The sequence below is a fragment of the Ranitomeya variabilis genome, chromosome 5 (assembly GCF_051348905.1).
Source record: "Ranitomeya variabilis isolate aRanVar5 chromosome 5, aRanVar5.hap1, whole genome shotgun sequence".
Lineage (NCBI taxonomy): Eukaryota > Metazoa > Chordata > Amphibia > Anura > Dendrobatidae > Ranitomeya > Ranitomeya variabilis.
The window spans coordinates 150,317,559-150,333,767 of record NC_135236.1 but is presented as its reverse complement, the minus strand read 5'-3'; the positions used below and the strand labels follow the sequence as shown (position 1 = coordinate 150,333,767).

Genomic DNA, 16,209 nt, shown 5'->3' with positions numbered 1-16,209 from the left:
TACAGACATTCCGTCATCATGATCCCCATTGGGGATCACAATCTGAATTCCCTATTAATAAGCTTTTGGACTGTAGGAGGAAACCAAAATAAACCCATACAAACATGGGGTAACATACAAACTCCTTGCTGAGTTGTCCTTGGTGGGATTTGAAACCAGGGTCACATTGCTGCAGAGCAGTAGTACTAACCACTGAGCCACCATGCTGCCTATATTAACGCAAACACACTATTAACAAATACACACTACAGTACATACACATATGCATAGGTTTATTACAACAAAATCTTCATTGGAGTGTTCCTTTAAAGGGAACCTTTTAGCAGGATAGTGCACAGTAACCTACAGAAACTGTCAGGTCAGCGCCGTTATACTGATTACAATGATACCTTCTTTGATAAAATCCGTCCATGGTTGTTGTTTAATCTTTATTTTCAGTTTAGCATCAGTTTATTTTTCAGTTTAGCATCTATAGGCGATCTGATAGATGCTACTGCGCAGGCACCTTCTTGGGGGAGGCATTTTTTTAATGAATTTATTTATAGCACCAATTAAGTGAATTATATGCACATTATACATGTGATCATGCTTGCCTGCAGAAGGTGTTTTTTTCTTAATACCGTATATGGAATATCTATTATGTAAAATAGGGGGCAGGTCACTAAGGGATCCCTGACCTGTCAGAAGCCATACCGAGGAATAGCTAATCAGAGCACCACATGAAGATCCTCACAGGCCGCCCCAGAGCACGAGAATCACATCAGGTTTTCAGTGTCAGGCTAAATCCGGCTACTTTTAAAAAAAAACGGATCAGGCGAATGTTGCCGCCGGATCAGGTTTTTTTCCCTTAGATTTGTATTAGTGCCGGATGGCACCGGATGACATTGCGTTTCGTCCTGTTTTCGCCAGATCCGGCAAATCTGCAGCCTCCGGTTTCTTGAAAAAACGTCCATAGCAACGTTTTTTGTCTCCGGCGAAGAAGCCTGAAGAGCCGGATCCGGCGCTTCCGGCTGTTTGCTAGAATGGAAGCCTATGGGAGCCGGAAGGTGCCGGATCCGGAAAAAGGCGGATCCGGCAGCCTGATCCGGTTTTTTAAACTGAGCATGCTCCAAAATTTTTTTTTATCCAATAATCTAGATAGGCTAGCCGGATCCGTCAAAAAACGTATCCGTCGCATCAGTTTTTCACAATCTGCGCCGGATCCAGTTTTTCCAACATTCGCCGGATTTAGCCTGACACTGAAAACCTGATGTGTGAAAGTAGCCTAACTGAAAATAAAGATTAAACAACAACCACAAGACAGATTTCATCAACCAAGGTATCATATTAATCAGTATAACGGCCGACCTGACACTGTAGGTTACTGTGCACAATCCTGCTGACAGGTTCCCTTTAAGCACTTTGCATCATGATCTTCTATTGCTTCTGCGTTGCATGTCTTTTGTTGGCAGCACAATCAGTGAACTAACAATCCATCAGTCAGCCGGTTCGGAGTTTGTAACTTATCTGTCTTTTTTCTCAGCTCCTCTCAGTTAATTTATGACCAAAAAGTTCAGCTCCACTCTGATGTGGTCAGTGGTCATAAATTATCATAAAGGAGCTCATAAGACAGATAAAAGAGTTTCAAACTCTTCTGTCAGATTCGGGTTGACAGATTCTTAGATAAATCATTCTGCAGCCAGTAGTAGACAGTGCAAAATAGAGGCTACGGAAAGCAAACAGTGCTACATTTTTAACGAAACCCAATTGCAAAAATGATTTTTAACACTAAATACATGAATTTAAATAAACAAAAAATATGGCCCGAAAGGTCTCCAGATCTTTTAAAGGGACTCACACACAATTACAACTTATTACATAACCACAGGATGCTGATCGCTGGATGTCCTACTGCTGGTACACTCACTAATCACGAGGCCGAGAGTCTCGTGTCCCTCATTGTGATGGATTGGTGGTGACATGTGTGTGGCTTCTCTGCTCATTGTCTTTGGACTGATGAAACGACTACCTCATTAAGACCCAAGTGATCAGTTATAATTGTAGGACAGCGCCTTAAAGTTTAGTAGTCAATTCTCCCACTTTCAAAAGCCACTGCTGTATTTTTTGCACCTATGCAGTAGCTTTTCACCACTTGGGACATTGACTTTGTCAAACATGATTTAGTTTGTTATTCACAGACAACATATATATATTACATACTATATAGTTAACATAGAAAATATTCAAATATATTAATGAGAATTATTATTTCATATACAGCATAGTGACCTATCCTTAAAAATATTTAACCCTCTTCTTTTCCTATAGATTTTTTCAATCACAAAGGTTTTGCCCTAATTATCTGTTCTAAAGAGAGAACAATAAAATCTAAAATAAAAACAAATCATACAAAACAAAATCCACCACTGGCAGCAACACACAGATACAACAGGATATTGGAGATGATCATTTCATACACATTATTTTCTGTTCTTGGTTGGTAATAAAAACAAATAACATTTTTCATTTTGAATGGAGCCACAATGAAGGGTTAGAAAATGTTCCCGTACCATACGCAGCGACATGGTGGGAATCATATTGAACACATCGGCCACTTTTAAATTAGGTAAAGAGCCTATGTGTGGCTAAGGCACGCTGAAAAGTAGCCAACACTGACAAAAATGATGCCAGACATAAATAAGGGTGTCCCAATTTGTGAAAAATGTCATTGGAGTGTATCATGGTGATCTGCTTAATTCCTCAAACCTCACTATAAAAATTGCGTCATCTGGATAATATCTCCTCTTGTCAAGTAGATCACAGGAGATGGTTATAGGTATCATAAAATATGCACCATTATTTTTTTTATATCACATGGACTTTACTGAAAAATAAAAATTCAAGGGTTACCTCAAAAGGACGCCGATTTTGCTTTACCAGTGGAATGTTTCCAGTAATTATTGTATTGTGTAAGGTCTTATGGCAGCAGGTCTTTGGCATGTACTATAAAAATATTTATTATCAGACAAAAATCCCCCCCCCCCTCCCAAGATTGAAAAAGAATAATCCAGTTAAAGGTAATCCACGCTTCTTTCTCCATTTTTGGAGTCTTCAGGTACATAAATATGGGATTTTAGCATAAGTTGAAACTCATTAATCCTTGTCATTTCGTTGCAGATGAAGGTGCATGAAGAAATCATTTTCATTGTTTTTTTCTCAAACTTCACTTCAGACTTTTGGCTTCACTAGAATGGTGTCCAGATGTGGGTAGATCAAACGTTCTTACCTGCCATGAGAAGAAGATCAAAAAGAATAAATGTAATACATTATTTAACTAGAAATTGTGTGTTAATTATTCAGAATATGGTTGATGCTTAATGCAAGAACAATGACATTTCCCAAGTAACACAAAGAGAGATACAAAGGAAGATTATTGTTAAAAAAATAACTCAAGCTTGAAAGAAGAACCTACATTGCATACCAATATACCAAGGAGGCAGTTGTTTTAGTACTGTCATCAGAAAGGGCCTAAAAGACAGTAATATCTTTAACGTGTATGAAGTTTTAAAATTGATGCACAAGTATGATATGATAGGTGATAACTTGCTGATTGATCAACTCTGACTGCTGGAACTCACACCGATTCCAAGAGTGGGGCTCTGCAGGTTCTCATCGGAATGGAGCAGTCAGGGGGAACACCCAAGATCTAGTCACTCTCTACGGGAATGCTGGAGAAGGGGTAGTACAGAGAGCGTCAATTTTCTGCAATCCCATACAGAATGACTAGAACACCAGCACACAAGCTCAACTGAAGCTTCATTCAGGCTTGAATCTGCACAGACCTGGTAAAAAGCAGGGCTATGGAGTCATAGATGGAGTTGTGGAGTCGGAGCCCATTTTGGTGGAGTCAGAGTTGGTGTCATAGAAATTGAGGAGTCAGAATTGGAGGTTTGACTTTCCGGATCCACATCCCTGGCAGGGCTGTGGAGTCGGAGTCGTGGAGTCAGAGCCCATTTTGGTGGAATCGAAGTCGGTGACATGGAAATTGAGGAGTCGGAGGCTTACGGACTCCACAGCCCTGGTACAAAGTAGGGCAAAGCTCTTTTGGGGCAGACTGGATCATACATTGTGGTTGTAAATGTGCCCTTTCCCTTTGTCATTTTACTCTTGATTGAACTTATGCATTTGTTTTTTTCATCATATTAACTATGTAACCCCATGAAACCTATTCAGAAGTACTAGACAGCTAGCTCTACAAGATGACGTCAGGAGAGCACCATGTTTTATAGTTTACTGAACACAGACCCTTCATTAAACTCTGCCATATCTAATGATCATATTTCACAAACTGCATGTTATAACTCTTCTGAATAAGATATGTAACTGATTTGGTCCAATAAAAAGTCCAAGTTTAACATAAATGCAGTTTTAGTCAATTGGAACAAAATCATGTAATTTGAACAAATTATAATTTGGGCTATGTTACCGAAATCTGAGAATTTCGGATCACCCCAAGCTACAGAACAGGAAGAAGAACAGTAGTTCACATGATTGTTTTAGCTATACTATGTATGTGTCTTTTCTCATTTTCTTTTCTAAATAAACAAAAATGTATCCCAGTAGATACATTTTTTTATTTTTGCAAAACAGTATCCCTATCTTGCTTAGATCAATACTTCTCGATCTTGCGCTTTATTATATTAAATGGATATCTGTCACCAGATTATTGCCACCTAAACTGGCTTAGAGGCAAAGACTCCCAATTCCAGCGATGTGTCACTCACTTGTACTTGCTGTAGTTTTGACATAAACACTATCAGCAACAGATTATCACTTGGGAACTAGTAGCCTGCTGCCATGAAGTCCTCCATATTCATAAACTCTTCATTAGCCCGCCCCCTCCACTGATTGGCAGCTTTCTGCCTATGCACAGTTCACCTAAAAAGTTGTCAATCAGTGGTGTGGGCAGGGTCATACACAGCTTAACCTTCAGAAAACTGGTAAATCTGCATCTGTTAAAACAGGTATTTTATTAAAACTACACCAAGCAGCACAAAAAGCAATATAACACTTGAAACAGGGATTCTGCCCCTACATCCTGCTGCTCTCATATGGGGCAGCAATAATCCGGTGACAGATTTCCTTAAGTTGATATACGTTGCTCATAGCAGGGTACCTGTGAATCACTCAAAGAAGCACTGGGAAAAGCGAGAGATCTTGCCATGGTCCTCGTCTGGTTCTCTAAAGTATATTTCCTCTGAAATGCCGGAACGATTCAGAGATAAATATACCTGACTGCAATTGTGCAGTAGGCAGGGAGAAGCTGCCAGAGACCCGCCTGTCCGACTAGTCTACAGCGCGATCTTCGCTACTAAAGTACCGTATGTTCTTCTCTGAAATGCCGAATATACCTGGCTGCAATTGTGCAGCAAGAATCTGATTCATGCTGCCTGTGGTTTGAGGTATAGACAGAGACCTGTCAATCATGGACAGTGGGCAGGGAGTAGCTGCCGGAGACCCGCCTGTCCGACTAGTCTACAGTGCAATCTTAGCTACTAAAGTATGTTCTTCTCTGAAATGCCGCAGCTTTTTAAGAGTCAAACATACATGGCTTGGATCACACAGCCATTGCCTGATACATACTGCTTGTGGATCGGCAACATATATCAAATGTAAGGTTCTCTTTAATACATGCAGTCTCATTGTGATATTCTGACAACAAAAACTTGGACATCTGACCACAAAGCATAAAATGTAACACAATCCAAGATGAGTAACAGATGGTAGAGCCCAGCAGTGTAGTAGGAACATAAGGTTTGAGATTTCTTATCATGGAACCATTCATGACAATCTATACCCCGTTTGTAGCATAGAATAAGGGAGACTGGAACAGAAAAAGAGCCATCAGTTAAATAAAGTACACCTGTAATCATTAAAAAGCTAAAAGAAGTTACAGCTAACATTAGCTGCAATGCCTGTTTCTGTTACACATAGAGATTGCAGCAAGAATTTCCCCTACATCTGAATGAGGTCTTATAGTTACTAAGGCTAGGTTCACATTGCGTTAAGTGCAGTCCGTTCAACGCATACGTTAAACGGACTGCGCCATACAAGTGCCTTTTAAAGATCGCGTAATGCTAGCGGTGACGGACCCCGAAACGCTGCAGACCACGTCCGAGGGTCCGTCACAGAATGACGGCACATCACTAACGCATGCCGATTATGACATGCGTTAGCGATGCGCTACATAATGGCAGTCAATGGGTGCGCTAGCGCATCCGTTTCATAGTGTTAGTGCCGCTATGTAACGGATGCCGTCAGCGGATTGCCATTAACGCAATGTGAACCCAGCCTTAACCTTAACAAAATTAAAATTCTTCATTTTTGTGTTACAAAGATAAGGCTCTGGGTTTCTTATGTTAGTTTGCAAACACTAATGTTACTTGTATCAACACAACATTATTCATTATATACGTTCTTTTTTGTAAACGTTTCTGCAGATTGCACAGCGATCTTATGTGCAAACAATACAGGACCTGGTTTGAGGACAAAGCATACAAATAATTATAAACAAATAAATCAAAAAGATGACACTTTTCAAGAGCACACAATCTGTTTTTGGTGCATCATGTCATTTCTAAAATGGGAAACTAGTTGGCAAAAACATTTAAACAGCATAGTGGGCTCGGATTTAACAAGTTCCTGAGCAGAACATATGGCGGAGTGGTTAAAAACTAAGAGAATCCAGCAATTGAGCATCATGTGGATTCTTTTATGAGGCAGACAAGCATGCAACAGAGCAACAAATCATCCCAATAGGTCATCCGACGTTTAAGATGAAAATAGAATGGAGGCGGATCACGCCGCTAATGAAGGCATGAGGGATTCAGATTCTGGCGTTACACAAGATAGACCTTGTATTGCAATACATGCTGGCTTCATGAGGAGATCGCTATTATGTTCAGATTGAAGATTGAAGCTAATGACAAATGTGCATCCAAAAATGAGGCATACGAAGACAGAATATAGTTTGAAGCTCGACCAATTCGTAGCAAATGTGAAAACAAATATGAGAAGAAACAACAAAATGTAGGCATATAGATATCATAGCTCGTGTCCTCCAAGCAGAATTAGTACGGTAAGAATTAACAGTAATGAATGCGTAGGCGAAACATGCAGCAGATGTACACGTTACAAACCATGCTACAACGTAAATACATTTGTCAGAAACATATGGCAACTACAGGATGTAATTAGCACAAACTGGTGCTGAACCCACATGGACATTTCTTGCCACTCTACTTTTCTCAACTTGATTAGCAGAATAGGCATTTCGATGAGAAACTTTTCAAAAACCTACATGGAAGTTGATTGTCAATAACACTGCACCATGTAATCACATATCCCATTCAATTAGAACCCAACATTTTACCAAGCCAATTAACCATATTTACATTTATCCTCTTGGTACAACTTTCATTACCTTTGTACCACAAGGATTTAAGACAGGTCAACCACTACAGCAGTGTATGGACAGATCATCCGAATCAGAAACTACTGCTTCAATATTTTGAGACATTTCCATTTTGACTGCTTCTGAATTTTTAAGGTAAACCTACGAGGAAGGTCTATAAAAGTTCAAAGTGGACAAGTGCCAAGATAAACCCGATGGAACAAAAATCATTCAATAATGTATTAATACATTCTCTAACAACAGTAAACTAAATAAAAAGGAACAGCCCATGGAGGAGAAGTTCTCAGCAGAACATTAATTATTCTGTCGTGAATCGTGTCATATTTCATAGTACAAAGAGATGAGATTACTTCATCAGTACTAAGACTTTCCATAAACCTCTGGGAGGTCAGCCACAAAAGTGAGCTAGTTGTCATGTATTTATCCAACTAGGCTACATATTACTACAATACGGAGTACAGGAGAAAGGTCAAGTAGGCAGCTTTACAGAGAAAAACCCACAAATACAGTTATAAAGCCAAATCCTTGACCTCCGTGGATCAACATGAAATATACACTTATGTCTATGGACAACACTTAGAGCACAGCAGGAGAAAAACAAGATGTTCTAAGCAATAAAATTCTGTTATACAATTTTTTTTCTGTGTCAGAAAACATTTCAATTCTCGTTTCTATAGAAAAAAAAACATGCAACAGACAAATTCTGGAACATATTCCACGATATTACACAATACATCACACTCCTTCCCCACCCAAACAAACAGTTGTTTTTCTTTGGCTAGATTCTCGATATTTCACTCACCAGTCGAGGCCATCTTGAAGCAATAATTGAAAAATTAGGATGATTACTGATGCTTACGAAAACAAGTAATTCTTGATTACGTACCAACAGTCTCCCTCCCAAGTGTTCTTACAAAATTTCAAAACCCTCAGCAAGTTACTAAAGATATTTAAGGAGGACGTGCTCTCAGATATACTTTACTATTTTATGTTTTGTGGAAAATATAGCAACCAGTATGCCTTAAGAGCTCATCTTGATACAAGCGTATCTGATCTGTGGGCTCAACGGAGAGCACACTGGCCCAATAATAACCAGTATGCTGATGCACACAAGTGATTTTTTTAATATGGACAATGGTCCTTGTGAAACAAATATGGCAGCATGCATTAGTCTGATCCACAGCAATAAAAGGCAGGCTCTGCACCTACCCAAATCGAGCCCACAAAGCTGCAGATGTGCTTGGAGTTTTAGTAATGGCTGTGTGATGCCAGCCTAAAGGGTATACATCACTATGTTATGTTTTTGAGCATTTGTTTTTTTTCCTCCTCTTTTTACAAGCCATAGCTTTTTTATTTTTCCTTTGACATAGCAGTATGAAGTCTTGTTTTTGTGAGACAAGTTGTAGTTTTTAATGACATAATTAATTTTAACATACAATGTACTGGAAGATGGGGATAAAAATCCAATTGGAAAAAATGCAATTCCAGCATTGTTTTTGGTCTAACTTTTATTGTGCATTTAAACTGACTTGGAAACATAATTATTAACATCAGTACAATTTAGTCAATATCAAACTTGTAAGTTTTTTTTTAATGTAAGTGGAATAAAAATGAGAAATTTGTAAAAAAAATGGCAAGGTGAGTGAACACCTCGGCATCCCTGCTGAGAGGGGGAAGGGGACACATGCAGGAGCGCCAGAGCTGTTCTAACAGTGACCCCCCCTCCCCTTACATCCCCTCTCCTTCAAACCCGCGAGGGATTTCTGTAGAAGTGGGGCATGAATATTTTCTCCCAAGACCTCTCCTCAGGACCAAATCACCTCCGATCAACTAATAGAAAGGTTTTTCCTCTTACCCTCTCCAAGGCTAGAGTATTCTTTACTTTAAAAGACATCTTTGTAGCTTATGGGAGCAGGCATGACACCAGGATCCTTGAAGAAGGAACTCAAGATGACTGGTTTCAGGAGGGTAACATGAGAGAAACTGGGTATTCGTAAGGAGGCTGGTAGCTTCAACTTCTAGAATACGGCATTATTTTGCTGGATGACTTCAAAGAGACCGAAGAAGCGAGGACCCAACTTGTAGGAAGGGATCTTTAGATGGATTAACTTAGAAGATAACCACACCTTATCTCCTGGACAATAACAAGGTGGATTCATGCATCGCTTGTCCGCATGGCTCTTCATACGCTCAGACTATTTCTCTAGAGTGGCTTTAGTGTTTTCCCATATCTTTGAGAAATCCTTTGCTGGTACGCCAGAAGCGGCTGACAACGGAAGAGGAATTCCTGGCTCTTACCCAAAACCATAAAGAATGGAGAATTTGCAGAAGACTCACTTTCGTGGTTGTTATAGGCGAACTCTGCCCATGTGTCACAAGGGTGTCATATCCCCTGTGAGACCTTGAACTAGAAGGTCACAATGGGTAATGAATTTTAAATGGATTTCCATTCATTCAGCTTTGAAGGGGTTAAGGACTCTATATATGCTGGCTGGGTACATTCAGCTTTTGTGCACACAGCTGTTGCTGCTGTTAATAATCTCTACTCCCTTCATATACTAGCTCTGGTCGTTTTGTCCTTGCAGGTGAAAGAATCTTCTTCCTTTTGTTAAGTGCTAAGCTGTTTAGTTGGAGTGGAAGTTGTAGTGATCTATAGTTTGCTGTAGTATGTGAGTGTTTATCTCCTTGTCCTTATTCCTATTCAGTTTATCCCTCCCTGTCCCTATTCTCATTCTTATTTTTGATGAGTGATTTTGTGTGATAGTGGTTTTCTGCTATCCCTGTTTTGTCTTTGTGTCTGGTTTCCCTTACATTTCTCTCCCATGCCTCATGGACAGATTAGGGTTTAACAGGAGCATAGTAAGGTTGGAGACCCAGGCCTCTATCTTCAAGACTACCCCTGGGACAGAAATAGTCAGGGCCCCAGTTCCAGGGATGGTTTGAGGCCCCTTACTTAAGAGACACCATACGTGACACCATAGTAAGAACTTGACCCAATTGTTATGATACAGGTTTATGAAGTGCCGCAGGAAGTTGGATTGAGGGTGGTATGCAGACCAGAAATCCAGTACAATGATCAGAATTGTACATAAAGCTCGCCAAAATCTAGAAGTGAACTGGACACTTCAGCCGGACACCATGTGGCAAGCAAATCCTTGAAGACAGAAAATGTGCTGTATGAAATTCTTTAGAAGTTCCAGAGTGGACAGAAGAGTCAGCAATGGGGTTAAATGTGCCATCTTCCAGAAGAAATCCACCATTACCCAGATGGCAGAACAGCCTGAGGACACAAGACGATCTGGCAAAATGCTGCCAATGCACCGTGGACACAGGAAGTGGTAGGAGTTGCCCGGATGGGAGTTGTCCAGGAGTCTTGTTGCGGGCACAGGAAGGACAGGTGGAAACAAACTCCATGATCTCCTTATGCATCGTAGGCTACTAGTAGTGACGTGATATGCAATGTCTTTCTCTGCCCGGCATGACCAGCCACCTTATAGAAAAGTCCCCATAGCAAAACTTGCCTCTTGTCCAATTCTGACACCAAGGTCATACCTGGCAGAATTTGGGACAGGTACACTGGAGCCACATCAAAGAAGGAAAAGTATCCAGCAACAGATCCATTGGTGGAAAATTATTTAAAAACAAAAATCTTTAATGTATAACATGGTTAAAATTCTGGTATAAAACCATTGATTTAGAAAAAAGGCAAGTAACCTGGGAAACTCACTCATGTTCAAACACTCTGAACTATGATTAAGAACCAGTTGGTTTGAAATGCGCAAGACCATGAGTTTCCTGGGTTACTTGCCTTTTTTCTAAATCAATGGTTTTATACCAGAATTTTAACCATGTTATACATTAAAACATTTTTGTTTTTAAATAATTTTTCACCGATGGATCTTTACCAGATACCTTTCCTTCTTTGATACTGCTCGTTTGCTGCTAACACGAACTTCTTTTCGTGCACGGCCATTGGATTCTACTGCGTAAGCTGAATTTTTTCTACAAAGCTTTTTGTTTTTTCATTGATACTGGAACCACAGTAATCATCTTGGATGGCTCGATGATGAATTGAAGTTCCTCTTGGTTGGTGGGCAGGAAGGTGCGGGAAAGTGCATAAGCTCTGATGTTTTTGTCAGCTGGCTGGAAATGCAGAACAACATTAACACAGGCAAAAAAAAATGACGACATAGCCTGGCGCGAGTTCAGTCTTTGAGCGGACTGCAAATAGGCCATGTTCTTCTGATCAGTATAAGGTACCAATACTTGAGTAGTTGAGCTCCTGGGAAGAGAAGGTCACAGGTCACCATAAGGTCGGAAGAAGACTTTTGGGTGAGAACTGCTCCAGCCCCAGAAGATGAGGCATCTTGACCCAGAAAGAATTGTTCCTTCACTGCTGGTGGATGTAAGACTGGAGATGAGGAAAAGGCCTGTTTCAGGAAGTGTTCTCAGCCTCTGGAATCCATACCTTTGGAGCGGCACCCTTATGGATCATAGCAAAAACGAGAGAGGTCTGGGACGAAAAATGCGGAATGAATTGTTGGTAGTAGTTGGCGACTCCCAGGAATTACCAGATAGCTTTAAAGGGAATCTGTCACCCCAAAAATCGTATATGAGCTAAGGCCACCGGCATCAAGGGCTTATCTACAGCATTCTGTAATGCTGTAGATAAGCCCCCGATGTAACCAGAAAGGTAAGAAAAACAGGTTATATTATACTCACCCAGGGGCGGTCCCGCTGCGGTCCAGTCCGATGGGCGTCGCGGTCCGGCGCTTCCCATCTCCATGCGATGACGTCCTCTTCTTGTCTTCCCGCCGCGGCTCCGGCGCAGGCGTACTCTGTCTGCCCTGTTGAGGGCAGAGCAAAGTACAGCAGTGCGCAGGCACCGGGAAAGGTCAGAGAGGCCCAGCGCCTGCGCACTGCAGTACCAATGGTGGAGAGGAATAGTAGTCTCTCCTAACAGCCCTAGGCTTGGGAGTTTCCTGGCTTCTTGTTACGAGAGAATGAGATGACCGGTGTCTCCACAACAGAACTACAAGTCCCTGCATTGACGAATCTCCTGCCATTGTTCAGCTAGCTCCACGTTGTCGACTTGCATAGGTTTAAGAGGTGCTTTGGACGTGGGATGCAGTTGGTCTCTATCTAGTACAATTAGCTTACCCATAGGACTATTTTGTCTATTGTGACCCTAACAGTAAATTGATTTTTTTAGGGTTATTTTCCTATTTTTTGGATACACCTAGTTTACTGGGCATTTTTTGTGCCTAATTAATTTTTGTGCTAGATCGTTAGTGTGTGTGTGGGGTTTAGGGTGTGGGTATATGGCAGGGACATCCAGGGCTAGGAGGGATAGTCGCCGAGGAGTGGGGGCGCCATATCGATTTTAGGGTGCCAACCTCCACTGACAGGAAGGGTCAGCTTCTTAGGAGCCCTTAGGGTATCTGTATAGGCATATTTCACCTCCTATAATTTATTTGCCCTGGAACCCATTGCCCTATCCAACCCGAGTTGTGGGTATTTTGTACTGTAATTTTTCCAGTGATGGTTTACATCTTTTAATATAAGTCTATTAAAAGTAATTTTTTAAGGGTTTTTCTTTTTTGGTTTTTCTTCATTGTACCCTTTCCACAATATTATTTTTTTCTTTGGACGTGGGATGCTCAGAAATGAGTGGCCTTTGGAAGGAAGGAGTTGGACACATCGTTTTTGCAGGAACGTTCCTGAAACCAGAAATTGATTCCAATGGCCAGGGAAAATTAGCGTACCAGAAGCTTCTAAAGCCATGACATCATTTTCCAAGCTATATGAAAGGCTCAGTCATCTTGGGGTATGAAAACCTCTGACTCATTGGAATTTTTACATAGTGAATTATAAAAAAAGGATCTGGTTATAAGTATTTGTTTGAAAATTGGTTGTGTTATGTATTGCACACAGGAGATATCTGAAACAAATTGCCTAAAATAAAGTTTGCAAACATTGAATCTGTGGAAGAGATAAATATTTGTTTTCATAATTTCAAGTGTATGTAAATGTATGACTAACTGTATCTCGAACATGCTTTTTTACTTTAGTTCCTTTTTACACTAGCCGTGAGTGAAGGACTATTTTAAAAGATTCTTTAAATGTATGAATTTTTGTGTGTAAAGATAGAAAAACAGTTGCTTTTAAAAAGGACTTTTCACCAAATTTTCCATGTTCAACTGGACACACAATGTAATATTGGTTGAAGAGATAGTGATAGTACACATAGAGAGTTGCAGGTGCTTGAGCGCCATGCTCGAGTCCCTGCCCTGCGTGCTTCACCGCTGTTATACAGCCAATATTACCGTTTATGGCAGGCAATCCCACCATGTTTATTGGTTCCCTTACATCTCTGAAACATGCAGGGCGGGGACTCGAGCATGGTGCTTGAGCACCCGCAATACTCGATGCACGATCAAGTGGCGATCAAGCTCAGTCATCACTACTTATAATCCCTGTGAGTTGTAAGCATACAAGCTCTAATCTCCTGATGTAACCTCTCAAATAACTAGAAAGTGCTGGGAGTAGACTACAAATGACAAAACACCTTCTTGATAAGGTCATTATATATGAGCAGAGCAGGCTGTCATATGTCCCACACATTAATAGCTTGCTGTGCTCTCAATGGAGAGCGATGACAAGTTGCTGTGAGCACATCAGACATAAGTGTGATACAGACAACTTTGACCTCATCTCCTGACAGGCAGAGTGAGTGTGTGTGGGGGGAGCAGTACAGCAGAGGAGATAGTGCTATTAGAGGAGAAACGCTAATAGAAGGCTTTGTAATGTAGCACAGCAAAAATCAGCCCTCCGGCGCTCTGACTGCCAGGACCTTATCTGAAATGTTACAGTCATTTGTGATCCACTCCCAGCACTTTCTAATCATACAGGAGGTTAGACCAGGAGACCACTGCTGTATCGTTACATCTCACACACTGAGAAACCTGCTCTAAGCTATGGTGGTGAAGTGTGCGTTCCTTTGCGTGTTGATGGCTGCAGCCAATATTACATTGTGTGTTCGGTTTAACATGAAAAAGTGGTGCAAGGTCATGTTTAAACAGTTTTTTCCAGGATTAGAAAAAAAGGGTGGAATATTATTTCAGGAATTGCAACGTGTTTGCCCATTGGCTTTATCTAGTATTGCAATCACCATTTAATTGACCATGGACTATTATTTTAATGTAGCTCACTCCTTTTGAATCTTTATAATTTTTTTTACATACCAAGTCTAATACCACAAGGAATTAATGATCCAGTGCACTGGTTATTTCTTGCAAAGCTAGCAAATGTCTGAAAAGATTATTTTATTTTATTATATCCATTAAATGCTAAGGCACTGACACATTTTAAGCTTCATTGTCTAACTCATCCAAATGCCTTAAGACATACAAATTCTGACTTCAAACTGACTGCCAGATGCACAGAGGGAGACTGAGGCTCAAACACTTACATAGCCCGGCTAGCGTTTCAAGAAGATCAATAGAATGTACTTTCTTTTTTCTACATTAATCAAAAAAAGGCATCATTTTCTACCTCTACAAGCTGCTCCGGGAGGCAAACAAAGACCGTGTCATATATGAAGGACAGGTCATTCTCCTGAAAAACATCTTCTCAGCTACTTACAAACAGAAGAATGAAGTGAAAACTCCTCTTGAATTACCCAAGGTTGTGGGTCTCTAAGGCCTCTTTCACACTTCAGTTGTTTGGTGTCAGTTTGAATCCGCCGTTTTCATCAAACAGCGGATCCGCCATTTTTTTTTTGGGTGGATCCGCTATTTTCCCATAGACTTGCATTAGCGACGGATTATGACGGATCTGTCGAAATTTGGCGGACGTCATTTAGACATAGACGGACATTATAAAGTTTTTTGTCTGCGCCGAAATGGCGGTTCGCGACGGATCCGTCGCGTCCGCCATTCAATAGAATGGCCGCCTATGGGCGACGGATCCGTCGCAACCGTCATTTCGGCGGATCCGTCGCCCCAATCCGCTTTTTCAATTGCGCATGCTCCAAAAAGTAAATACTTTCCCCAGACAAACCCCAAGTAACGGATCCGTCAAAAAAACCGATCCGTTAGAACCGTTTTCTCAACAACTGTGACGGATCCGTCGATCCGTCACTATGTCGGAGCAGACTGACGCCAAACAACTGAAGTGTGAAAGAAGCCTAAGGACACATGCAGTGCTGAGTGTCAGTCGTTACACAGGATTGCTATGTTCGTATAAAAAATATAGGCAAAGTAGTGTTGGCTGTGTGATAAAATAATACAAAAGCATTACTTATATTTTGAACCCCCTTACGTTCCAGGGCAGCCCCTCTGGAGCTGCCCACCTTTTGCTTATGCTACAGTATATACCACACTTGACCACTGCATCCAATGACTGGCCTCAGTGGCCTAGTGCCATACACTGCCAACGCAATTCATAGCTGATGTAAAACTTATTATTGTATCACATTTCCTCAACTGTGCCCACATTTTTTATCACAACTTGGAAAATTCCCTTCAACACATGGGACTCTGCCTACGGTCTTGCCCCGGAGTGTGGGCATGTCATTGGCTGAGGGCTTTTGGCACTGGTTGCACAGGAACTACGGGATGGATTTCTTCGCCTCAGGTATCGATTTAATCAGTTTAACACTGCCAACCTGACCTTGCATGTAGTATACTTAGCAGAATCCTGCTCACAGGTTCACTTTAATGGTTTGGGCATGGCAAGGAATGTAAAGATCTAGG

At 41.0% G+C, this 16,209-nt stretch overlaps 1 protein-coding gene across 1 annotated transcript in view; it reads right to left on the bottom strand.

Annotated features, from left to right (window-relative positions):
* Positions 1-460: 460 nt before the first annotated feature.
* FAM174B (family with sequence similarity 174 member B) overlaps positions 461-16,209 on the bottom strand; it is a 102,091-nt gene continuing 86,342 nt past the window's right edge. The window contains exon 3 of the mRNA XM_077263425.1: positions 461-3,265. Coding sequence (XP_077119540.1) covers positions 3,262-3,265 — 4 coding nt within the window. The 3' untranslated portion in view covers positions 461-3,261. The remainder of the gene's footprint in view (positions 3,266-16,209) is intronic.